This window comes from Ascaphus truei, chromosome 14, assembly GCF_040206685.1.
Source record: "Ascaphus truei isolate aAscTru1 chromosome 14, aAscTru1.hap1, whole genome shotgun sequence".
NCBI lineage: Eukaryota > Metazoa > Chordata > Amphibia > Anura > Ascaphidae > Ascaphus > Ascaphus truei.
In genome coordinates this window covers 3231720-3257676 of record NC_134496.1, presented here as the reverse complement: position 1 = coordinate 3257676, position 25957 = coordinate 3231720, and the positions used below count along the sequence as shown (strand labels likewise).

The following is a 25957-nucleotide window of genomic DNA, read 5'->3' as shown; positions in this document are numbered from 1 at the left end:
CCTGCCTCTGCTCCATCATGTCCGCCCCCAGGCCCTTCTCCCATATCTGATCCTTCCCCGGGCCGCTCCTCCGCTCCTCCCCTTGCTCTGATAGGCCCCAGCTTCCCAGACATTTCTCCCCTATCAGGTCCTCCCTCGGGCCGCTCCTCCATTTCTCCCCTTCCTCTGATAGGTCCCAGACCCCTATTTAGTCTCCCATCACCATTACCTCCTTGCTCTGCATAGCTTCTGTACCTTGGTGCTGTCAGCTGTTGCCTGGCCCCTTTTGTCTTTCAGTTCCAGTTCCTGTCCCTGGATATTCTGCTGACCTCCCTGGATCTCGACCTTTGGCTTTGGACTTCGATTACGCTGCTCTCTGGTACCCCTTGGATTTGGCTTTGGACATTACTACCCTGCAGACTTCTATATCCCCTGGACATGGCTTTCGGACACTCTACTACGCTGCTCTCTCCACTCCACGACCCAGGCTTACGGACACTCTACACCGCTGCTCTCTCCATCCCACGACCATTGGCTTACGGACTTTAGCTTTCTACGCTGGAGTTGTCAAGTACGGTACCCTTTCTATTTTTGTTACCTGGACCATCTACGCTACTTCCACACTCCGGCCATGCCCCCGTTTACTGCTAGGTGTGTGGTATTACTCCTTTCCACCTCAGTCCCGGGGTCTCGTCTTGCTTGTGGGCAGGCCGAGCGTTACACCCACCTTAAGGCCTGGGACCCGCTGCGCTCGTTGGCGCGGGCGGCAATGTAGCGAGTTCCCCACCAGCAGGGGAATCCTCGCGAGCCGGTCCCCACTGGCTGCACAGCTGACTACACGCTGTGGCGCGTCAGCCGCTAGGAGACACAAGAGAATGGTGTTTCCTAGCTTCGACGCGTCACGTGGTGTGGCTGTGAGCCAATGGGGAGGGGAGGCTTCGGGAGGAGGCGAGGCTTCGGGGAGCGGGGAGGAGTGTGGAGTGAAAGCAGCGTGCGTGCCTGTCTCTGTGTGTGTATGTGTGTGCCTGAGTGCGTGCGTGCCTGTCTCTGTGTGTGTGTGTGTGTATGAGTGCGTGAGTGCCTGCCTGTGTGTGTGTGTGTGTGTATGTATGTATGTATGTATGTATGTATGAGTGCCTGCGTGTGTGTGTGTGTGTGCGTGTGCGTGTGTGTGTGTGTGTGTGTATGTATGAGTGCCTGCGTGTGTGTGTTTTTTTTACTTACCTGCAGCCCGTGGCAGCCCGTGGAGGGAGGGGGGGGAAGAGTAGCGGGTCCCTCCGCTCAAGCCACCCCCCCCTCCCTGTCAATCCTCCCACTCCCGCCCACCTCCCGCTCCGGCCCCCACCGTCATGGCCGCGCCCCCTCACGTCATGGCCGCACCCCCCCCGACCCGTTTGGCCACGCCCCCCCAGCTACTACTGAAGTTTCCTGTAGACCGCAGATCGCGGTACAGCGAGTTGCACGCGCCGCCGGCAAGCAAGCCAGCCGTGCGGACGCGTGCAACGGGACCTTAGCCTAAGACACACTTGCTTAAAGAAGTACATGAGTAGCACCGTGGCTAATACTATACACATGATACATAAGTGCGTCAGCAGGGGGCCAAGCTTTAACAGAATGCCCTCCTACTGTCTCTGTACGCTCTTCCTACCAATTAGATTGGAAGCTCTTCAGAGCAGGGACTCCTCTTCCACAATGTTACATTTATGTCTGAAGCACCATAATCTGCTATTTGTATTATTTGTTATTTATATGATTGTCACGTGTATTACTACTGTGAAGCGCTATGTACATTAATGGCGCTATATAAATAAAGACATACATACCAAATTAATAAAGAGGATGGACAATCTAATTTATGAGGAGATGCTAGCGAAATTAGATTTGTTTACATTGGAAAATAGGCGTCTAAGAGGGGATATGATAACTATATACAAATATATTCGGGGACAATACAAGGAGCTTTCAAAAGAACTATTTATCCCACGGGCAGTACAAAGGACTCGGGCCATCCCTTAAGGTTGGAGGAAAGGAGATTTCACCAGCAACAAAGGAAATGGTTCTTTACAATAAGGGCAGTTAAAATGTGGAATTCATTACCCATGGAGACTGTGATGGCAGATACAATAGATTTGTTTAAAAAAGTTGGACATCTTTTTTTAGAAAAGAAAGGTATACAGGGATATACCAAATAAGTAAACATGGGAAGGATGTTGATCCAGGGACTAATCTGATTGCCAATTCTTGGAGTCAGGAAGGAATGTATTTTTCCCTTTATGAGATATCATTGGGTGTGTCACTGGGGTTTTTTGTTTGCCTTCCTCTAGATAAATATACTGTAAGTACAGATATAGGATAAAGTATCTGTCATTTAGCATAGGTTGAACTTGATGGACGCATGTCTTTTTTCAACCTCATCTACTATGTAACTATGTAACATCTCCTACTTCTTAGGCCGAGTCCATAGAAGGACAGGCCGCGCTGAGCCGTGCGGACGCTCCGCGCTGAGCCCCTGCATCCTCAATGAGGATGCCTTGAGAGGGGGCTCACGCGAGCGTCCGCAGGCGTGCTGACGAGTTGGAGGTTTCAGCAGAGCGCCAAGCTGTTTTTCAGCGCGCTGTCGGCTGAAAACCTCCAATCACAGCACAGCAGCGTCAACGTCACAGCGCCGTGACATTGACGTCAGTGCGTCACGGGCGATTGGCCCAGCGACGTCACTGCCCCGCCTCCAACCACCTCCCCCCGGCTCTTTTCGCACGCTGGCTCGCCTGCAAGTCCATGCAATCGCGCTGACTGAAGCAGGCGAGCCTCAGCGTTAGCGCGCCTCCGCTCTCCCCACCCCTCTATGGCCCGGGCCTTAGGCACACATGCCAGAATACCCTTCCCCCAGGGAAGAGCCCGGGGAGTATGAACTGTGCGATTTCCTTCTTATAGCCATAATGAAAGAGGAGATAGACCAGGGGTGGGCAACTCCAGTCCTCGTGGGTCACCAACAGGTCAAGTTTTAAGGATATCCCTACTTAAGCTCAGGTGGCCCAGTCAGAGATTGAGCAACCTGTGCTGAAGCAGGGATATTCTGAAAACCTGACCTGTTGGTGGCCCTTGGACTGGAGTCAAACCCTGAGATACTCTTCTGTAGGTGAGAAAGATACTACAAGACACAGAGACTGAGCTACTGTGTCACTCAATCATCCCCCAGGGAGGCCAATTAGAGAATGGGCTCTGATACTGACTTGCCTCTTGTTTCTCACAGATATTAGGAACAAGTAGTAAATCAGTTAGTGTTAGGACCTGCAATATTATGGTCATGCCTTGAAAGTGGCTCGCAGGCTTATACGCTTTGGCCAAAGGGTTAACTAAATGACCCTTTTTCAAGAGATATATAGGCATTTCACTGTGTATTTTTGTCACATTGGAAGTTGCTCTGGACTTCTTTGTTTCTTGTTTTATACAATTAGCCACGCCCAGTAGCACTCCTTTTGACATATATATATATATATATATATATATATATATATATATATATTTAAATATATATAAATTTGAAAGTTGTGGGGTTGAAACAAGATGTGGTGAATGTGATTGGTCCGTGGGTCTGCCTGCCCCCCCGCGACTCTCCTTGGCCAAGAGGTAAGCTCCACTGAGACACACACATACACACACACAGACATTGGTCCCTGTGTCCGCCCGCCCATACTCAGCCTCCCACACGACTCTCATTGGCCAAAAGGTACAGTAACATCACTGACACACACCTACTTGACTGTCACACACTGACACTGACAGCACACCCCCACAAGGTAACTTTCATCCATCTCACACTCTCACCCCTCTCACACTCTCACCCCTGTCTACACACACACTGCCCTTTCATCCATCTCACACTCTCACCACTGTCTACACACACACTGCCCTTTCATCCATCTCACACTCTCACCACTGTCTACACACACACTGCCCTTTCATCCATCTCACACTCTCACCACTGTCTACACACACACTGCCCTTTCATCCATCTCACACTCTCACCCCTGTCTACACACACACTGCCCTTTCATCCATCTCACACTCTCACCCCTGTCTACACACACACTGCCCTTTCATCCATCTCACACTCTCACCCCTGTCTACACACACACTGCCCTTTCATCCATCTCACACTCTCACCACTGTCTACACACACACTGCCCTTTCATCCATCTCACACTCTCACCACTGTCTACACACACACTGCCCTTTCATCCATCTCACACTCTCACCACTGTCTACACACACACTGCCCTTTCATCCATCTCACACTCTCACCACTGTCTACACACACACTGCCCTTTCATCCATCTCACACTCTCACCCCTGTCTACACACACACTGCCCTTTCATCCATCTCACACTCTCACCACTGTCTACACACACACTGCCCTTTCATCCATCTCACACTCTCACCACTGTCTACACACACACTGACTGTCACCCTTGTGTACACACACAGTTACACCTGAGACCATGACACTCACTGTTACACACTCACACCTGAGACCAGAATAAAAACGGCTTCTTAAAAAATGGCGTTCTCCCTTCTCTGTAAAAAAATACCTTTTATTGAGATCCGCACACATGACACTCCCTGTAGCGCGCAGACACAAAATGGCCACATTCAACTGCCTTCCCGCTCTACACACTCTTAATTGCCATTATAAAATGGCCGCCCGTCTAACCACAGCATCATGCTACAATTGCCGTATTCCCCGCGCTCTGCATCAGCTCCCTTCCCTCCCCGGCACTCACTTCCCTCCCCGGCGCTCACTTCCCTCCCCGGCACTCACTTCCCTCCGGTGGCCGCGGGGCCCGGACATGGCCGCTGGGGGGCCAAGCAGCCTCCTCAGATCTGCGCCAGTTCCACTCTCCACCACCTCTCACTCCCGTTGTGTGTGTGTGTGTGGAGAGAGGGACATTTTACTCCTGCCAACAATTTGTGCCTCACTTTCACCCCCCCCCTCATTTTCACCCCCTCCCTCCCTCACTTTCACCCCCCCTCACTTTCACCCCCTCCCTCACTTTCACCCCCTCCCTCACTTTCACCACCCTCCCTCACTTCACCACCCTCCCTCACTTTCACCACCCTCCCTCACTTTCACCCCCTCCCTCCCTCACTTTCACCCCCCCTCCCTCACTTTCACCCCCCCTCCCTCACTTTCACACCCCCTCCCTCATTTTCACAACCCCTCCCTCCCTCACTTTCACCCCCCCTCCCTCCCTCACTTTCACCCTCCCTCCCTCACTTTCACCCTCCCTCCCTCCCTCCCTTCACCCCCTCCCTCCCACTTTCACCCCCCCTCCCTCCCTCACTTTCACCCCCTCCCTCCCTCACTTTCACCCCCCCTCACTTCACCCCTCCCTCACTTTCACCCCCTCTCTCCCTCACTTTCACCCCCCCTCCCTCACTTTCACACCCCCTCCCTCACTTTCACAACCACTCCCTCATTTCACAACCCCTCCCTCCTTCACTTTCACCCCCCTCCCTCCCTCACTTTCACCCTCCCTCCCTCACTTTCACCCCCCCCCTCCCTCCCTCCCTCACTTTCACCCCCTCCCTCCCTCACTTTCAACCCCCCTCCCTCACTTTCACCCCCCCCCCTCCCTCCCTCACTTTCACCCCCCTCCCTCCCTCACTTTCACCCCCCCTCCCTCACTTTCACTCCCCCCCTCCCTCACTTTCACCCCCACTCCCTCCCTCCCTCACTTCACCTCCCTCCCTCACTTTCACACCCCCTCCCTCCCTCACTTTCACCACCCCCCTCCCTCCCTCACTTTCACCACCCCCTTCCTCCCTCACTTTCACCACCCCCTCCATCCCTCACTTTCACCCCCCCTCCCTCCCTCACTTTCATCCCCCCTCCCGCCCTAACTTTCACCCCCCCTCCCTCACTTCCCCCCCCTCCCTCCTTCACTTTCTCCCTCCCTCACTTTCACCCCCCCCTCCCTCCCTCACTTTCACCCCCCCTCCCTCCCTCACTTTCACCCCCCCTCACTTTCACCCCCCCTCCCTCACTTTCACCCCCCTCCCTCACTTTCACCCTCCCTCACTTTCACCCCCCCTTCCTCCCTCACTTTCACCACCCCCTCCATCCCTCACTTTCACCCCCCCTCCCTCCCTCACTTTCACCCCCCCTCCCGCCCTCACTTTCACCCCCCCTCCCGCCCTCACTTTCACCCCCCCTCCCACCCTCACTTTCACCCCCCCCTCCCGCCCTAACTTTCACCCCCCTCCCGCCCTAACTTTCACCCCCCCTCCCGCCCTAACTTTCACCCCCACTCCCTCACTTCCCCCCCCCTCCCTCACTTCACCCCCCCTCCCTCCCTCACTTTCACCCCCCCTCCCTCCCTCACTTTCACCCCCCCTCCCTCCCTCACTTTCACCCCCCCTCACTTTCACCCCCCCTCACTTCACCCCCCTCCCTCCCTCACTTTCACCCTCCCTCACTTTCACCCCCCCTTCCCTCCCTCACTTTCACCCCCCCTTCCCTCCCTCACTTTCACCCCCCCTTCCCTCCCTCACTTTCACCCCCTTCCCTCCCTTACTTTCACCACCCCCCTTCCCTCCCTCACTTTCACCCCCCCTTCCCTCCCTCACTTTCACCCCCCCTTCCCTCCCTCACTTTCACCCCCCTCTTCCCTCCCTCACTTTCACCCCCCTCTTCCTCCCTCACTTTCACCCCTCCCTCCCTCCCTCACTTTCACCCCCCTCCCTCACTTTTACCCACCCTCCCTCCCTCACTTTCACCACCCCCCCTTCCCTCCCTCACTTCATCCCCCTCCCTCACTTTCACCCTCCCTCCCTCACTTTCACCCTCCCTCACTTTCACCCCCCTCCCTCCCTCACTTTCACCCCCCTCCCTCCCTCACTTTCACCCCCCCTCCCTCCCTCACTTTCACCCACCCCTCCCTCACTCACTTTTACCCACCCACCTCACTTTCACCCCCCCTCCCTCACTTTCACCCCCCCTCCCTCACTTTCACCCCCCTCCCTCACTTTCACCCCCCCTCCCTCACTTTCACCCCCCCTCCCTCACTTTCACCCCCCCCTCCCTCACTTTCATCCCCTCCCTCACTTTCACCCCCCCTCCCTCACTTTCACCCCCTCCCTCCTGCACTTTCACCCCCCCCCCTCCCTCCCTTCTTTTCACCCCCTCCCTCCCTCACTTTCACCCCCCCCTCCCTCCCTCACTTTCACCCCCCCTCCCTCACTTTCACCCCCCCTCCCTCCCTCACTTTCACCCTCCCTCCCTCACTTTCACCCACCCTCCCTCCCTCACTTTCTCCCCCCTTCCCTCCCTCACTTTCACCCCCCCTTCCCTCCCTCACTTTCACCCCCCTTCCCTCCCTCACTTTCACCCCCCCTTCCCTCCCTCACTTTCACCCCCCCCTTCCCTCCCTCACTTTCACCCTTCCCTCCCTCACTTTCACCCCCCCTTCCCTCCCTCACTTTCACCCCCCCTTCCCTCCCTCACTTTCACCCCCCCCTTCCCTCCCTCACTTTCCTCCCCCCTTCCCTCCCTCACTTTCCTCCCCCTTCCCTCCCTCACTTTCCTCCCCCTTCCCTCTCTCACTTTCACCCCCCCTTCCCTCCCTCACTTTCACCCCCCCCTTCCCTCCCTCACTTTCACCCCCCCTCCCTCCCTCCCTCACTTTCACCCCCCTCTCTCCCTCACCTTCACCGCCCCTCCCTCCCTCACTTTCACCCCCCTCCCTCCCTCACTTTCACTGCCCCTCCCTCACTCACTTTCACCCCCCCTCACTTTCACCCCCCTTCCCTCCCTCACTTTCACCCCCCCCTTCCCTCCCTCACTTTCATCCCCCTCCCTCACTTTCACCCCCCTCCCTCCCTCACTTTCACCCCCCCTCCCTCACTTTCACCCCCCCCTCACTTTCATCCCCCCTCCCTCACTTTCACCCCCCCTCCCTCCCTCACTTTCACCCCCCCTCCCTCCCTCACTTTCACCCACCCCTTCCTCCCTCACTTTCACCCCCCCTCCCTCACTTTCACCCCCCCTCCCTCCCTCACTTTCACCCCCCCTCCCTCCCTCACTTTCACCCCCCCTTCCTCCCTCACTTTCACCCACCCTCCCTCACTTTCACCCCCCCCTCCCTCACTTCACCCCCCCTCGCTTTCACCCCCTCCTGCCCCCCCTCCCTGCCCTTCACACCCCCCCTGCCCTTCACACCCCCCCTCCCTGCCCTTCACACCTTCCCTCCCTGCCCTTCACGCCCCCCCCTCCATGCCCTTCACACCCCCCCTCCCTGCCCTTCACACCCTCCCTCCCTGCCCTTCACGCCCCCCCCTCCATGCCCTTCACGCCCCCCCTCCATGCCCTTCACACCCCCCCTCCATGCACTTCACACCCCGCCCTTCACGCACCCCGCCCCTGCAATCCCGCACAACGCCATACCCACCCTACTCTTATTACACAACCACCACTGTTTCTACTGTGCAATACATAAATTTATAATAAACATTACTATTAATTAACACTGTTTCTACTATTCTTTATTCACATAATACCCACCCTCCTCTTATTACACAACCAGCACCACTACTCTATAACACCCCCCCAAAAACCTTCCTATTTTCAACAACCACAATTCTTCTTTGCCACAACCCACCCTTCCTCTTTCCCACAACCCACCCTTCCTCTTTCTCCCCCATGCCACCCTTCCTCTTTCCCACAACCCACCCATCCTCTTTCCCACAACCCACCCTTCCTCTTTCCCCCCCATCCCACCTTTCCTTTTTCACCACACCCTTTATCTTTCACCCCCCCCACGTTTCCTCTTTCACCCCCCCACCACATTTCCTCTTTCACCCCCCCACCTTTCCTCTTTCACCCCCCCCCCACCTTTCTTCTTCCCCCCCACCTTTCCTCTTTACCCCCCCCCCACCCTACCGCTTTACCCTCCCACAAACTCCCGCTTTACCCCCCCACCCTTCCGCTTTACCTCCCCACCCTTCCTCTTTACCCCCCCACCCTTCCTCTTTACCCCCTCACCCTTCCTCTTTACCCCCCCAACCTTCCTCTTTACCCCCCCAACTTTCCTCTTTACCCCCCCAACCTTCCTCTTCCCCCCCCACCACCCTTCCTCTTCCCCCCCCCACCCTTCCTCTTTCCCCCCCCCACCACACTTCCTCTTCCCCCCCACCACCCTTCCTCTTCCCCCCCCACCACCCTTCCTCTTCCCCCCCCCACCACCCTTCCTCTTTCCCCCACCCCCACCACCCTTCCTCTTCCCCCCCCCACCACCCTTCCTCTTTCCCCCACCCACACCACCCTTCATCTTTCCCCCACCCCCACCACCCTTCCTCTTTCCCCCACACACACCACCCTTCCTCTTTCCCCCACCCACACCACCCTTCCTCTTTCCCCCACCCACACCACCCTTCATCCTTCCCCCACCCACACCACCCTTCACCTTTCCCCCACCCACACCACCCTTCATCTTTCCCCCAGCCACACCACCCTTCATCTTTCCCCCACCCCCACCACCCTTCCTCTTTCCCCCACCCCCACCACCCTTCCTCTTTCCCCCACCCACACCACCCTTCCTCTTTCCCCCACCCACACCACCCTTCCTCTTTCCCCCACCCCCACCACCCTTCCTCTTTCCCCCACCCACACCACCCTTCCTCTTTCCCCCACCCACACCACCCTTCCTCTTTCCCCCACCCACACCACCCTTTCTCTTTCCCCCACCCTTCCTCTTCCCCCCCCCACCCTTTCTCTTTCCCCCCCACCACCCTTCCTCTTCCCCCCCACCACCACCCTTCCTCTTCCCCCCCACCACCACCCTTCCTCTTTCCCCCACCCACACCACCCTTCCTCTTTCCCCCACCCACACCACCCTTCCTCTTTCCCCCACCCTTTCTCTTTCCCCCATCCACACCACCCTTTGTCTTTCCCCCACACACACCACCCTTTCTCTTTCCCCCACACACACCACCCTTTGTCTTTCCCCCACACACACCACCCTTTGTCTTTCCCCCACACACACCACCCTTTCTCTTTCCCCCATCCACACCACCCTTTGTCTTTCCCCCATCCACACCACCCTTTGTCTTTCCCCCACACACCCTTTGTCTTCCTCCCACCCCACCCACACCCTTCCACTTTCTCCCACCCCACCCCACCCTTTCTCTTTCCCACCCCGCACACACCCTTCCTCTTTCCCCCACCCGCACACACCCTTCCTCTTTCCCCCACCCCACCCTTCCTCTTTACCATCCCCCCCCACCTTACATCATCAACACTAATATATTTATTCATCAAACATCACTAATTATTTGTACACACTTACAGCTCACAAGAAATACAAAACGAATTGACATCAAATATTACAACTTGCTACTCCTACAAGGTAAGTGTCTTTAAACAAATGTACACATACAAAATATAACACTCATAATCATACACATTCACTACTCCATTAATCCTACACTTAAACTTTACATACACCTTCAACAATACACCTTTTTACATCCATATACGCATTCACTACACTCAACCTTTAAAACAAGACTTACAATAAATCATTTTATCAATAATACTTTCTTGCTCTACTTTTTATGTTCAACATATGTGCTACATATGTTCTACTTTCATTACACTTTACTCCTATAGTTTTTATTTTAAACTCTATTTACATTCCGGGCAACGCCGGGTCTCTCAGCTAGTATATATATTGTGGTCATTTTGGAGGATTTCTGAGAGCTTGCTGGGTTTCTGTGTGTTTGTTATCTTTGTACAGCTGGTCTCAGCTGTTTTGGAGGTTAGTGGCTCCTCCCACCCAGGGTTTAAAGCTCGTCCCTCCCCACTGTCCAGGTAAGCAGGTTTTCTTTTCATGCAGCTGGTTGCGACAGGTTCAATGCCAGGACCATCCTTCCTCTAATTATAGAGGTTAATAAGGATTTTAATCAGTTAGTGTTAGGACCTAATCAGTTAGTGTTAGGACCTGCGATATTATGGTCATTCCTTAGTGGCTCGCAGGCTTATACACTTTGGCCAAAGGGTTAACTAAATTACCCTTTTTCAAGAGATATATAGGTATTTCACTGAGGGAGGGAGGGGGGTGAATTTTTGTCACATTAGATGTTGCTCTGGACTTCTTTGTTTCTTGTTTTATACAAGTAGTGAATAGGTACAAAGACCGAGCTTTCTCTCTTCCCCTCCCAAAGGAGGAAATTCACTAACCTCCAATATTGGTTATCGCATCGCAATCCCACATTAGCTGGGGGTTGCAGTGTGATATACCCAGTATCAGAGCTTAATGAATCCTAGTGTCAACTGTGTTCAAATGTTCAAAAGAGGTGTGTCACTTTTTGTTTCTTGTCCATTTCATCATGTACCCCTTTAAGCTTATACACACTGCAAGTGCTCATCTGGTTTGGCTACCAGTCTGCCCTCCCTGTCATGTAGCCCTGGCAGTGCAGGCAGTGACAGGACCAATCATGGGTTTTCCCCACAGAGGCAGCTCCCTTGAGTGCCAGGGGAGGAGGTGGGACAAGGTCTGTGTTCTACCCAATCCTGGGTTCAGCCCTTGTACCTTCCTCTTACTGTACTTCTATGCTCAGCCGATTTGCAGCAGGGATCAGTGAGTATATAAAGGGCTGTAAGCCAATCGGCTGAAAGGCACAAGGCTACCTGTGATGATTGTCAGGGGGTGGAGTAAGCACCGCAGGTGAAGGAGATGAGAGGGCATCTTGCTGTCAGAGTTAACTCCTTGTGGGATCGCTATGCCTGACAACAGTAGCACGGTGTTTCGCACGATCCTGTCAGCGTGAGGCGTGTCACGGGGCACGTCAGGGGGGCGGAGCCTTCGGCCGATCCTCGCACAGAGTAAGTGCTGAAGAAAGAGGGAGGCAAAGTGTAGTGTCCAGGGGACTCCGGCATACCCTAACCGGGGCCCACCTTCCCCGCCACGGAACTGCAGCCTACGCTGACCTACAGGGCAAGCTGTGTTGAGACAGAAGGCTATTGCTGGGTCTGAGCCGTCCTGAGGACTGGTAGGTGTATGATGCCTAAAGGGGATGGCCTGGTAAACATGTCCCAGGGATCCTTGGAGAGGGTTTGCGATGCCAGTACCACAGCAGGGTGTCGTAAAGTGCTGCTAGGTGGTGTCTTAGGAGTGGCTAGCTCTGCTGGAGGAGCTACCAGAGCACTACTAGCCGTCAATACACAGTGAACCACTGAGTGCTTACAATGGACTGTGATTGAGTGCAGCGTGCTGGGAAGATCTTTGGTAGCCTGGGGTACAACCTACTCTCGGTAGACAGCTAACCATGTGCTGTGGAGGCCTAAGTGGAACGGATTCCCGCTGGAATTGTGAGGACCACGTGGGTCTGTATGTGATTGAACTTAAAATGGTGGTTCCTATGCCCGGGAATGCACCTCGTGACTTGCTATTCAAGACGGGAGCTTCCACCAAGACTGGAGACCGCGCATGCTGCCTGCAAAAAGGTTGCATGCATTTTTGTTGCAAAGTTCTGGAAGGGTTCAGCGTGAAAGCTGGAACCGTGCCCATCCACTGGGACTGTCTTAGAGCGGAATCCAAGTCACGCCCTGTTCCAGTGTGCTCCTACTCTAAACTCCACCAGAGGGAGGGGGCACTGTGACAGCCAATGCCGAAACACTGTCTATCCAAAGGGAGGAGCCAGATGTTGCCGACCACACCCTCAGTTCTTCGGAGCCTGCAAAGAGAGTGGAGCTACCTTACCCGTTCTTCTATCTTTACGCACCCAGCCAAAGCAACCCATGGTAAGTTGCAACTTCTCGCACTACTGTCTGCCAGGAGGCCTCCTGGTAGTGGAGGTAGGTGGGAAACGATTCCTGATTTGTGTGTGTCCCAAATGCGAATTCCCCGGTGGGGATATCACCTGGGATGCCACGTGTCCGCGGTGCTGGCCAACTTCCTGATGCTGATGAGGCCTACGGCCTTCGCGACCAAGGATGCAGCCGACCCCAAGACCTGGGAGGCCGACGAAGAGATGACTAATACTCCAATGGAGGTTCAAGTGGGCCAGTGTGCTTTAGAGAAGGCTCCAGGGCGTCCGTGTACCCCAATAACCAACCCGATTCCCGAGATGGTTCCAGACCCGGTCCCAGAGATGGTTCCAGAGACGGTCGGTGAGCCGTAATCCACCCAAGAGCAACCGGGTAAGGTGACTGCCCTTGATTGAGGCAGGATCCGCTGCCGCTAGTGGTGCAGGAGCTGGAACGTTGCCTGCTGAATGCTGCTGATGACAACGAGATGCTCCGGTATCTCTCCCCCGCGGATGTGTCCCTGCCCTCGTCAGGACAAAGCAGTGGTCGCGTGTCCGTGGTGCTTCGCTAGCCGGCGTGTACCCCTACAGACACTGTAAATGAAGAATTTACCTGTGACACCGCAAACAAGCCGAGCAACACATTGCTCATATTCCGGTGCTCCAGAGTACTCCTCATTAGTTTAGTTCAAAAAGATGTCATGTCATAATGTTCCTTTTGCAAAGTCAATAGGAGAAACAGTCCATATATATAAATAGCGGTATTCTTTTGTGTTACCTCGCAGTTCTGGGGTTAGATTTTTACTCACGGCTCGGTGGAAAGTAGCGCGCGGGCAGTCCCGCATGTCCGCAGCTCTGCGCTTCCCCGTTAGACGGCGTATGATGTCTTGAAACAGCAGCAAACAATGGGCATATTGGAAAGCACAATACTGTTGAGCTGTAAATCACTTACAAACCGCTGAACCGTCTCCCATTGTGCGTGCTCCCAGGCAGAATCAATGTAGAAGATAAACGTTCCAATCCTGGAAAAATGCCGATGCACTGCTTGTTCACAAAGGGAGATGATGGGATATCATTATCAAAAATGTATTGATTAAAAAACATAAGAAAAAAGAGACTCTTTGATTAAGCACCCTGCGTGCGAAACGTGTAAGAGTGTCCGTGGCAGTACTTTTTTCTTATGTTTTTTTAATAAATAAATCTTCCAAATCCAGGTTTGGAACGTCTATCTTCTACCTGTGAAACCGAGCGACGGTGGTGTCCGGTACCGATGACAGCGATGGTGCGGCCTGAGTGGCAGAGGAGCTCCCCGACGGCTGTTCCCAGCAGCCTGGTCGGCGAACCTGCATCCCATCCGGCGAGTACCAGGGTTCAGGCAAGTCAGCGGAGCGGTGAGAGCCCACCTCCTTACCTCCAGCAGGACCCGATGGAGACTTACGGCGAGGGGGTACGGGCGGTATCTTCTCCTATGCAGGGAGCAGCGACACACCTTGGCAGAAACCAGATGTCGACGCACTTCCGATGCAGGACTTCGATCTCTATACAGATCCCGCGAGACCAGATGACATCATCATGGTTGTCGACCACCAGAGTTGATGAGGAACGGCTGATGCCCGCTCTGATGAGGTACAGCCTTACCTACAGATAGCATGGACTATTTCATGGATCATGTTAGGGTCCTGGGTCGCAGGAAATCTGTGGAACCCGAGATTGCAGCTATCTTTGTGGTACCTGGTAAGAGTAGGCCTAGGACAGGGAACTCTGACCAAGACTTGCGGGACTTTAAGGCCTTAGACGCTACCGGTACCACATCCCAATTGAGTGAAAGGCCAAAATACTCCAAGAAAAGAGCGCATCGTTGTAAGAAGACCCTAAAGCCTTCTACTGACTGGAGGGACTGGGACTTTGAGGTGTGCTCTGAGCTGGATGAGACCGAGGGGAGTGTGATCTCCTGTGGGGGAAAGTCGATTAAGTCATGTAAATCAGAGACTTCGGTGGTACCATCCATGACTACTTCCAGTTCTCGTTTTACTCAGAGGGTTGTAGGCTTACCAAGATCAGCAGGGCTGAGCGTCATGTAGTACAAAGGTATAGGCAGTCACACAGGTTCGAATACCATTATGTCCCAGAACCCATCATGAGAGAGATGGAGGAGAACAGAGAAAAGTGGCTGATAGATGTCATCAGAGCCTACATTACATCCCACAGTTAGATCAAGTTCTATCATCTAAAGGAGCGTTTTGCATATCTTGTAGGGGTATGGAAAGTGGGAAGATCAATCTATATGGATACCGTGGAATACATATCCAAAAGAGAGTGTTTTCAGTCACGGTGCCTGATACCACTGGTGCCTTAGTCAGTAAACCAAACCCTCAGCACTACTATTAGGAAGTAGCCAGGTTCTCCACGTTGGGAGGGACCGGGGTCAATACTACAACACATATCACTGTGAAATGCTCAAAGAAATACATTGTTCATCCTCGAGTCTAGGCGCAAAGTTCACCTTTCCTGTCTTGCCTTCAAATACTTTCTGGGCAAGCTACCCATCTATCTTAGGGAGAAGGAGTGGCTCAGTGAGTAAAGACACTGACTGACACTGAGATTGTTGCAGGGGAGCCTGCTTCAATTCCCGGTGTCAGCTCCTTGTGACCTTGGGCAAGTCACTTTATCTCCCTGTGCCCCAGGCACCAAAAAAAAAAAAACATAGATTATAAGCTCCACGGGGCAGGGACCCGTGCCTACAAAATGTCTCTGTAAAGCGCTGCGTACAACTAGCAGCGCTATACAAGAACATGCTATTATTATTATTATCTGAACAAGCTCCTCACCCCTACCACATGCAGCACTTGTCATCTGAGATCTGACTCCAAAAGACTGTTCATGGTCCCAAGGCTCAACAAAGTATCCGGCCTCGTCTCCTTCTCTTACCGTGCACCCCAAAACTGGAACAACCTACCAGAGATTCTCACATCTACCACCAGTTTAAGATCTTTCAAAACCAAAGCTGTCTCACATTTTAATCTGGTCTGTAACTGTTACATACGCCTATAATATATAGTATCTTAACTGTGCATGCAATGTCTTGTATATAATGTATACCCTGTTCTCTTATGTAACTGTATTTGTAACCATGTATTATTTGTCATTTAACTGTATGCCCAGGACATACTTGAAAACGAGAGGTAACTCTCAATGTATTATTTCCTGGTAAAATATTTTATAAATAAATAATATTGTACTATAGCTGTAGGATTGTTATCATCTTATGGATGCTGTAATGTCATTGTGTTTATAGAAAGTATACTGTATCAAATGTATATCATTGTGATTATACTACTGTTGACAACCTTGATTGTGTGTTCGGTTTCAGGTTCCTAAGCGAAGGATGGTACACGCCGGTCTCTGCCTGTACTGTGGCAATTCCGGACATCAGGTACTTAATTGCTCCCACAAGTCGGGAAACGCCAACTCCCAATGAGGTCCAGGGGAATCACATTGGAAACATTTTCTACATCCCCTACCAAAGAGAAACCATTGCCAACCAGGATCCTTGTACTGGTTACGCTGACCGGCGAGGACTTTCACACTACCGCGCTAGCCTTTTTGGATTCCGGGTCGGGAGGCAATTTCATTTATCAGGGCTTCGCTGAGAAAAATAATACCCCCCTCGTCCACAAGAAATGCCACGTATGTTTGGAAGCTATTGATGGTCGGCCACTGCAACCAGCATTCATCTCCTTACAGACCGTTCTCTTTCGTCTATGTACAGGTGAGGACCATACAGAAGAGATCCAGCCATCCACACCCCATCGGTCGACGTGATTCTTGGCCTTCCATGGTTTCAACTTCACAACCCACGTATCGATTGGTCTGACAAGGAACCTGTCCTGTGGAGTCCCTCATGTTCCAAGAACTGCGCTGTGCCTGTCAAGAGTAAATGCAGGGTTGCTGCTCCCAAAGAAGAGAAGGTAACTTTGCCCGAGGTTTACGCTGATTTTCGCAATGTTTTTGATAAAGCCAGATCTGAGGTCCTGCCACCGCATCGATCTTTCGATTGCCCTATTGACCTGATACCCGGTTCAGTACCCCCCAGGGGAACCTCATACCCACTTTCCCTTCCAGAGACTAAAGCCATGAAGGAGAATATTCATGGAAATTTACAAAGGGGGTTTATTCGGAAATCTTCCCCAGCCAGAGCAGGCTTCTTCTTTGTGAAATAAAAGGATGGATACACATGTCATTACCCAGAACTCCTTGCTGCAGTGCTAATATAGCGGTGCGCAAACTGGGTGGGGGGATATTTGTCTGGGGGGACGTGGGTGGTTGCAGAGGTCCCACGCTCCTCCCCAAATCATTTAAATTAAATGTCGGGGATCGTGTGAGGCCTCTGCAACAGTAACGCTTACCGGTATTCAGATGCGTCTCCATGGCAACGTGGCGTCAAATGACGTGACGTCACGCGACCCCAGAGCGTAATTTGACGCAGCTGTCAGGTAGGAAAGGGGGCGCAAGATCAGGGGAGGCCAGGCAGTGGGGCGCAGCTTCAAAAGTTTGCGCTCCCCTGTGCTAAGAGATAAAGGGGAAAGGCAGGGTTGCAGACCAGTTTGAGACGTGTTAATGTGCTCACAAGTGATATTTGTATTTGCTCTACACTGTACGGTGGAGGGTTTTGTCACCTTTTTTGACTTACCCTAACTTATTTTGTGTCTATATACACTGTATACACACGTTTGTAGGTGTCAGATTTAGGTACAAATATTTTCAATGCTCTATTGGGATGCAAATGGCGAGTCGACAAATGCTTGTTTTTTAGGGGCAGTTTGAGCTGATTGCTCCAACAGAGCAGAGCCCCCCCCCTCTTCTGTTTCCTGACTTGATGACGTGAAGCAAAATACATTCTAATGTCCCCTAGCCCCTTAATCACCTTAGCGGTTAATAACCGCAAAGTAATTAAGGGGTTAACCCACCCTCTGCCACTACCCACCCAGGAGGCCTAACCATAATGGGCAAATGATCTATTATCCATATCTGGATAATAGTTATTTTGCCCATTACTGGGCAGTATGTGTTTTGGTGGTGGGCGAGGACCCCCACGGGTACCACCTGAAGACCTGCGGGGAAGAACCGGGGCCCCCCCCAGCTGTGGGGGACCCGCAGGGACCACCTGAGGGCCCTCAGAAACACGTGGGGACTACCCGGGGACCCCCAAACACCCACAGGGACCACCCATGGACCCCATTGGGGCCTGCGGGGACCACCTGGAGGCCCCCAGACACCCGTGGATACCCCATGGGGTGCACTGTGAGGCCTGCGGACACCCATCGGGACCACTGGGGACCCCTGTCGGCTTGTGGTATTAATCCTATGTGTAAAAAATAAATATTGGTTTTATGTGGGGGTACAGGGTGGGTTGTGTATTGTTGTTTATTAAATATTGTAATGTTTATTGTGGGACCTAAGAGGTGGGTAGTAGGGCTGTTATGTGTATTGTTTTTATTGTGGGTAGCGGGTGGGTGAAGGGTGTATTATCCCAAAGGATGGGTGGTTAAGCCTACCGGGTGGGTGGGGGTGGGGGGGGGGTTAACCCCTTAATTACTGTAGCGGTTACTAACCGCTAAGGGGATTAAAGGGTTAGGGGACATTAGATGGTCTTTTTTTATTCTTCTGTATTGTTTGTAGCAATGTAGGACATGGACGGTGATGAGGATGAAGACGGCCTTCATCGTGGCAGCCTGGCAGGGGTGAGTGCAAGATTTATTTACTTTATTTATGCTGCTTAATGTTGTATTTTAAATGGGCAAATGCACTGTTATCCATATCTGGATAATAGTCATTTTGATTGGTACCGCAGGCAAGCGGTGACCCCCGAGGGCCTCCGCCGGCCTATAGTATAATTCCTGTGCATAAAAAATAAATAAGATATTTTATGTATGTTAGGGGGGTATAGGGGCTGGTTGGGGGCACCGGGGTGGGTGTGTTGTGTATTGCAATATTTTTGGGGGGCAATTGTCCCCAATAAACATGTTATTGTGTCTTAACCCCTTCATTGCCTTAGTGGATAGCCGCTAAGGTAATGAAGCTGCTTTAATGTATTTTTTTTAATAGTGTGCGGGAGCAGGGGGTCTCCTGAGCTGAACCGCTTTGATTTCTGGCTCAGGGACACCCTGCTTCCAGAGTTAAAGGCCCCGGTATGGGGCATCAGATGCCAATGTTGCCGCCATCTTTATAGCGTCCATGTCGCGTGACGTGTGACATGTAAACAATGGAGGAGATACCGACACCCCATATCTGGGCCTGTAACTCGAGAAGCAGGGGGTCCCTGAGGCTGAAATCAAAGAGGTTCAGCTCAGGAAACCCCCTGCTCCCGCACAATATTAATAAAAAATTATATTAAAGCAGCTTCATTACCGTAGCGGTTATTGTTTATTGTTATGTGTGTTTTGATACTAGTGTAGATGAGCAGGGGGTCTCCTGGGCTGAGCCGTGTTGGTTTCAGCCTCGGGGACCCCCTACTTCATTAGATACAGGCCCCGTTAGGGGGTGCTGGTATCCCCCTGCAAGATTTACATCTCCATGTCACGTGACCTTTCAAAGCACATGAGATACCGGCACCCCATAACGGGGCCTGTATCTCATGAAATAAGGGGTCCCCGAGGCTGAAACCAATGCGGTTCAGCTCAGGAGACCCCCTGCTCATCTACACTAGTATTGTAATGTATATTGATATTTCACGATCGCCTGTAAGAGTCGTGCATGGAGACGCAGCGTCTCCATTCAGATCTTAGGCTGAGTTTATAGTGGAGAGTGGCTGTGCTCTCCATCGCTGATGCTTGCTGATGCTCACCTCTCGCTTTACCAAGCGGCTGCTTTTCATGTTCTTGCCCATCAGACAGAGCGTGTGCTTTGGTAGGCGGGGCTTGTGGGCGGAGGCGGGTCGGGAGGCGGGACAGGGATCTGTGATGGATATGTATGTATGATATGTATAGGATATACAGTATATATATAGATATATCCAAAATATATATCATATATATAAAATATATATAGCTCATTTAATATATATCCCCTATATCAATGGAGATATATATATATGCTATATATGCTGTATGCTCATCTGCATGTCTTAGGCAGGTCTGCAACCCCGCCCTATATATATATATATATCATAGAAAAAGAACAAAAAGCACTTCGTAATAATAGTCACTGGTGTGGGTGCAGATCCTATAATGAAGAATAAGCAATACGATACCGTTTGGAAACGAAATCAGCAGGCAGCACTCCAGAATTGAACAAACAAGTGTATTGAAAAAATAAACACAAAACCAACGTTTCGGTCCACGAATGGGACCTTTGTCAAGGTGGTATATATATACCCCGAATTAAAAATGTTTTTTTTTTAAATTGTACAGCACACTGCACACAAACACTGCATACACTGCACCAGCACACACACACACTCTCCCATACACACACTCACACACTCACTCTCTCTTTCACACACACACAAAGTGGGAGGGGGGGGGGGAAGAGAGAAGAGCGGCCGGCTCCTTGCCTCCATCGCCGCGCCAGGGGCCGACCGCACACCACCCCGCTCCCACCACTGCTCCGGGACATCCACCCCCCCCGGCGGCCGCACACCCCCCCCCCCCTCCATCACCCGCCCAAGGCAGGCAGCCACGGGGATCGGGGCTGAAGGGGGACAACGAGTCTGCTCCCACCAATGCTCCGGGACCCCCCCCCCCCCGGCGGCCGCAACCCCCTCCCACCCTCCATCACCCGCCCCGGGCAGGCAGGCAGCCTCGGGAACCGGGGCAGAGGGGGGACACACTGTTTACCCGCTTCCCCCCCCCTCCATCACCCGCCCCGGGCAGGCAGGCAGCCACGGGAACCGGGGCAGAAGGGGGGAACCTGCCTCCTCCCGGTCGGGTGCGCGGCGGCCTTTTTTTTGTTTTTTTTATTTTTTTTATTTAGTGCGACCGCGGAGGCAACGGGGAGCGGAGGGAACAATGGCCGCTCTCGGGTGTAAGATACTTTCTGTGCTGCACTCTGATTGGAGGCTGTGCGGTCACGTGACCACACCTCCTCTCCAGCAAGCACAGAAACACAGATTTGCCTGTAGCTGGAAGCTGAGCGAGGTTCAGCAAGCGTGAGCAAGCAACGGAAACTTTCACTCAGAATGGCACCATAACATATAATGGATCTCTGAATATATACTCAGCGCGCATCAGCAAGCACTACGCCACTATAAACTCAGCCTTACAGGCGGCTTTTTTTTCTATCAGCTATCACACTTTACAAGTTTAAGAGCGATAGAAGGGGGGGGAAAGCTTGCACGATTGGGCATATTTTTGCTCGACCGGAAAAAAATGCCCTGAACTTGTTAGTGAATCGCGCGTTTGGCTTCAATTTTTAACAGCCGAGCAAAATTTTTCAAAGCGGCCGCGAAAACGCGCTGCTTAGTGCATAGACCCCTGACTCTTTAAGAGCAAGTTAGAGTAGATCTGAATAGATGTGGGGAATACTTTTGTGCCTGTTGAGTGGGAGTTTGGATGCTTTTTAGGGGGAAACCGTCAACAAAGAAGCGCAAACTTCTCAAGCTGCTTCAGTAAACAGGACTGTAAATTAATACCAGTAAAAATTCAGTGACAGTTCTAGAGAATCATTGGTACGGCTGTAGCAATCGTTATTGCACCCGTTAACGTGTTGTGTTAACGCTAGCGTGTTATTTAAGTAATAATCCCCGAAGAACAGGGCATTACTGGCCAATAATGCCCTGGCTGGAAGAGTTGAAGGCCCGAGGCGAAGCCGAGGGACTTTTGCCCAGCCACTCGATCCTCAACTCAAAATTAAGCTTTGTTCACAGAGGGAGGGGGAAGAGTCACTGCCTGCTGCTTCCTGGCCAATCCCCTGCCCTGTCTGAGAGCTGTAATGCCTGGAACATTTTGAGCGTTAACGCTGGGGCATACAACTCCTGTCCTCAAGCCCCTTGCAACAGGACAGGTTTTCAGGATATCCCTGCTTCAGCACACATGTCTCAATCAGAGACTCGTTCAAACACTGAGCCTCTGATTGAGCCACCTGTGCTGAAGCAGGGACTGATTGAAGCAGGGACTGATTTGAACCACCTGTGCTGAAGTAGGGACTGATTGTACCATATGTGCTGAAACAAGGATATCCTGAAAACCTGACATGGGGGTGGGGGGAGGCTTGTGGAGTTGAGCACCCACTGACTTAACATGTTAATGGGGTAATAACAGCTGCTACTTCTGTATACAATTAATATTATCATAGTTCTAGTTGAATAGGTTCAGGGCTTTCTTTCAGATATTGATACATAACCCGGTGATATCTTGAAAATTGGTGATGAATGAATTCGCGAAACTCACGTTGGGATATTGAATCAGGATGTAAAATTAATGGTAACCCAAAGATAGAGTCGATTCCATAAAGTGACCGTGATTCTTCCACTGGTGACTGAGTGGCTTTATTACAATTTTAAAATGTTACTGTGCTAGTATGGGGACTATATTACTATATAACTATACATGTTACTGTGTTACTGTATAGTTAATATAAGCTGATACTGTAACAGAGGTCAGCAGGAGCTACAGAGGCGACACGTTTAAATTGAGCAGGGCTAGTACCGCAAGCCGGGACATGTCCCGGCTTGCTAGCCCCAATCCCTCGGCGTGCCGCGCGGTCACGCGTCATCGGGTGCCTGCGCCCCCTGCATGCGCGTCCAGGGCTCCCCGAGGGAGCCCTGGTGTCCCGCGATGTGGGGGACGGCGGCAGGGGGTTCCGGGGGACCCGGCGGACCAGGCGAGCGGAGGGAGAAAGCCCCGATCGGAGGGCGCTCCTCCGCGGCTTCGGCGCGCGCCCGGCACCCTCCGGCGCGCGCCAGGTTACTGCTGCGGCCGAGACCGGGCAAATGCTCGAATAAACTCGGCCGCAGCAGTAAATGAAACCTCAGTACATTCAGTAGCCATTGAGAATGAAAGGGACCCTCAAACGCAATGTGTTACTTGCCTTATAGCAGCGCAGGGGGTAAATACCCAAATGGGGATATTATCAATGCTGACCAAGCAGAAAAAAGCAAGTGACACGTTCAATATGTATGCAAATAATAATATATATCAGAGCTCTTCAACCAGTTTCCCAACGGGCCCCACCTAATGGCAAATTATGAGTAGAAGGGGTACAAGATACAAGAGTATTATAATGTGGTGTTTGATACATTTAAAGATTTATACATGCTTGCAAATTCTTGAAGTATAATTATTTGTAATATTTTAATATTTGGTGCGTGTATGTGTATACTATATATAATAATAAGGAGACAGTCCTTTGCAAGCTGGATCTGGCCACCGGGCTGCCATTTGAAGAGCCCTGATCTATATTATAATTATCTTACACAATCTGTTTTTTTCCCTTTCTTGCCTTTGTTTTGTCTATAATATATTTTGTTATTAATTATTACGAGACAATTAAAAAAAATCAATTAAGACAACGTAAAAAAAAAAGATAAATCTACATTATATGCACAATAAAGTACAGAAGTGGTTTTTTTTTTTACATGATGTCACATTTCTACTCAACCATTTTTAGTTGGAAGCCCCGTATTGGTCCTGGGGAAATGTAGATTTGTTGAAGGTTGTGATACCTTTTAAGGGCCATCATTAGTGTCCTTCTTGTTGAGTTTATACTGTGCAAAGCTTTCAAAAACCTTATTTGTTTCTAACTTTTACACTACACTGGGGGGCCTATGTACTAATACCATGATATCATATTATACATTTTTATGTGGGTCAAAATTTCAGTGGTAAAATGTAATACAAACCATCATAAAAGGTGCGTTGTATGTGTGCAGACTTCTATCTATAGCAATATATTGTTTAGTGCATACACAGAGCGCTGTACAAGAGATCCCTGCTCCTACGCTCTTCATATATATAACGCACAATTTATTGTTTAAATCATTTTTGATGCATTGTGTCATGCTGAATACCTGACTGATTTTAATCAAAATAACAAAAGACATAAAGCCACAGTGCTACATCCAATATGTCAAATTATGTAGTTAAATACTTATATGTTTTTCTTTACATAAATGAGGGGCATTTAGTTAAGTTGTTTTAGCCAACACATTTTAAGCTTGCAAACCACACCAAGCTCTCCCCTCTCCTGCAAGTCCTAACACTACTGCACCCACAAAAGCTCACCCCGCCTCTCTAATGGAGGGAAAACTGACTGCACCTGTGAATGACCAGTCTATTAAGACAGTTCTCCCTCCATTAGAGAGGTCAGGAGAGCTTGGTGTGGGTGCAGCAGTGTTAGGACTGTTTCTGTGCGCCCAGCACAGTCTGTTTCTGTGCGCCCAGCACAGTCTGTTTCTATACGCCCAGCACAGTCTGTTTCTATACGCCCAGCACAGTCTGTTTCTATACGCCCAGCACAGTCTGTTTCTGTGCGCCCAGCACAGTCTGTTTCTATACGCCCAGCACAGTCTGTTTCTATACGCCCAGCACAGTCTGTTTCTATACGCCCAGCGCAGTCTGTTTCTATACGCCCAGCACAGTCTGTTTCTATACGCCCAGCACAGTCTGTTTCTATACGCCCAGCACAGTCTGTTTCTATACGCCCAGCACAGTCTGTTTCTGTGCGTCCAGCGCAGTCTTCCTGTGCGTCCAGCGCAGACTTTCTGTGCGCCCGGCGCATCTATTTCTGTACGCCCAGCGCAGTCTGTTTCTGTGCGCCCGGCGCATCTGTTTCTGTACGCCCGGCGCAGTCTGTTTCTGTACGCCCCAAAAATAATGGCACAGGTTTCAGGTTTATACATAGGCGCACACACGTAATTTATAATGGGATTTCCGTACTCCAATATTCCGCCAAAAGATCCGTTTGCAACGCGTGGTACGGAGGCTCCCTCAAGAAGAAAACTTAAAGGGTTTGAAAGTTCTCTGTATCTCATCTATGAAGAATTGTCCGCCCCCCCCCCCCCACGCTGTGAGTCTGACTTACCTGGAACATTTCTGGGTGCATGTGTCCAATGACCTGCAGGGCCCCGGCAGCCTGTATTCGGGGGGGTACATTGGAGGGCCCAGGGCCCAGCATGAGACGTTGGGGGACATGCAAGGGCCGCAGGAGGGCTGGGGGTGGAGGGACAGTCACAAGAGACGACATGATCCTGATAGGGGCTGAGAGCCGCACAGCACGAAGAAGAGAGTAGGAACTGCCCGTCGCTGCCCCCTGCATCTTTATTAACCCCTGGCAGACTGTAAGGGCTGACGCACGCTAAACCTTAACCCAGTTACTGTTCTGCGTTTCTGGCTGACCCTGTGTTGTACTCCCCCTATGCATGCATTTCTTTCTCCTCCCTCTCTCTGGATTTGTCACAGTCTGTCACACCCCCCCATACACAGGTCACAGGTGCCTGACCTGTACTCTGACACCGAGGACATTACTCCTGCCCCCCCCCCCCCCCCCCGCTGACAAAACACCTTCCACGCTGTCACTCTTTCACCATCACACACACACCGTGTCACTCACAGACGCACTCAAATAGTCACACACATATGAAACACACCAGGCACTATTTATTAAAGTTTCCCGGCTGCAGACCTGGGGGAAAAACTATAAATGAATTACACGAGATTATTTAGTGAAAACAAAACCCACTATGTCAGACGTAGGGTAACTCACGTAGAGACAAATACATATGACATACAGCATCATGCTTTTATAAGGTACAACTGAGGCAAAAAAACTGCACGACATTTACCAAATGAAAATCGTCCTAATTGAAAACAATGCAATTATTTTGCTTGATAAATCTTTAAATGTTGCCTGGTTTTACAGCGGCGAGACGTTGATAGATGACTCCTGTCATGGGAGACCAGAACTTTTAACACCTTTACCTTCCGGGATCAATTTCACTAGGCAGGACACAGTAGTGGAATAAAATGATGTCTATTCTGGTAAAACCAGCAGGCATACAAAGTAACACAAAAACAGAGAAATACTCCTCGTCCAGGAACACCGCGGTACTATCTACGGGATAGATGCATGGCTTTGCCCGCTGTCCGGGTCTTCGTTCAAATGTAGAACTTGGCCACATCTCTAGAACTTGTCCTCAGCATGGCTAGGCTTCTCCGACACCTCAATGCCAAGTGCTTT

General features: G+C 51.5%; 1 protein-coding gene across 1 annotated transcript in view; it reads right to left on the bottom strand.

Annotated features, from left to right (window-relative positions):
* AGXT (alanine--glyoxylate aminotransferase) overlaps positions 1-25113 on the bottom strand; it is a 76168-nt gene extending 51055 nt beyond the window's left edge. Inside the window, exon 1 of the mRNA XM_075569539.1 lies at positions 24803-25113. Coding sequence (XP_075425654.1) covers positions 24803-25036 — 234 coding nt within the window. The 5' untranslated portion in view covers positions 25037-25113. The remainder of the gene's footprint in view (positions 1-24802) is intronic.
* Positions 25114-25957: the final 844 nt, after the last annotated feature.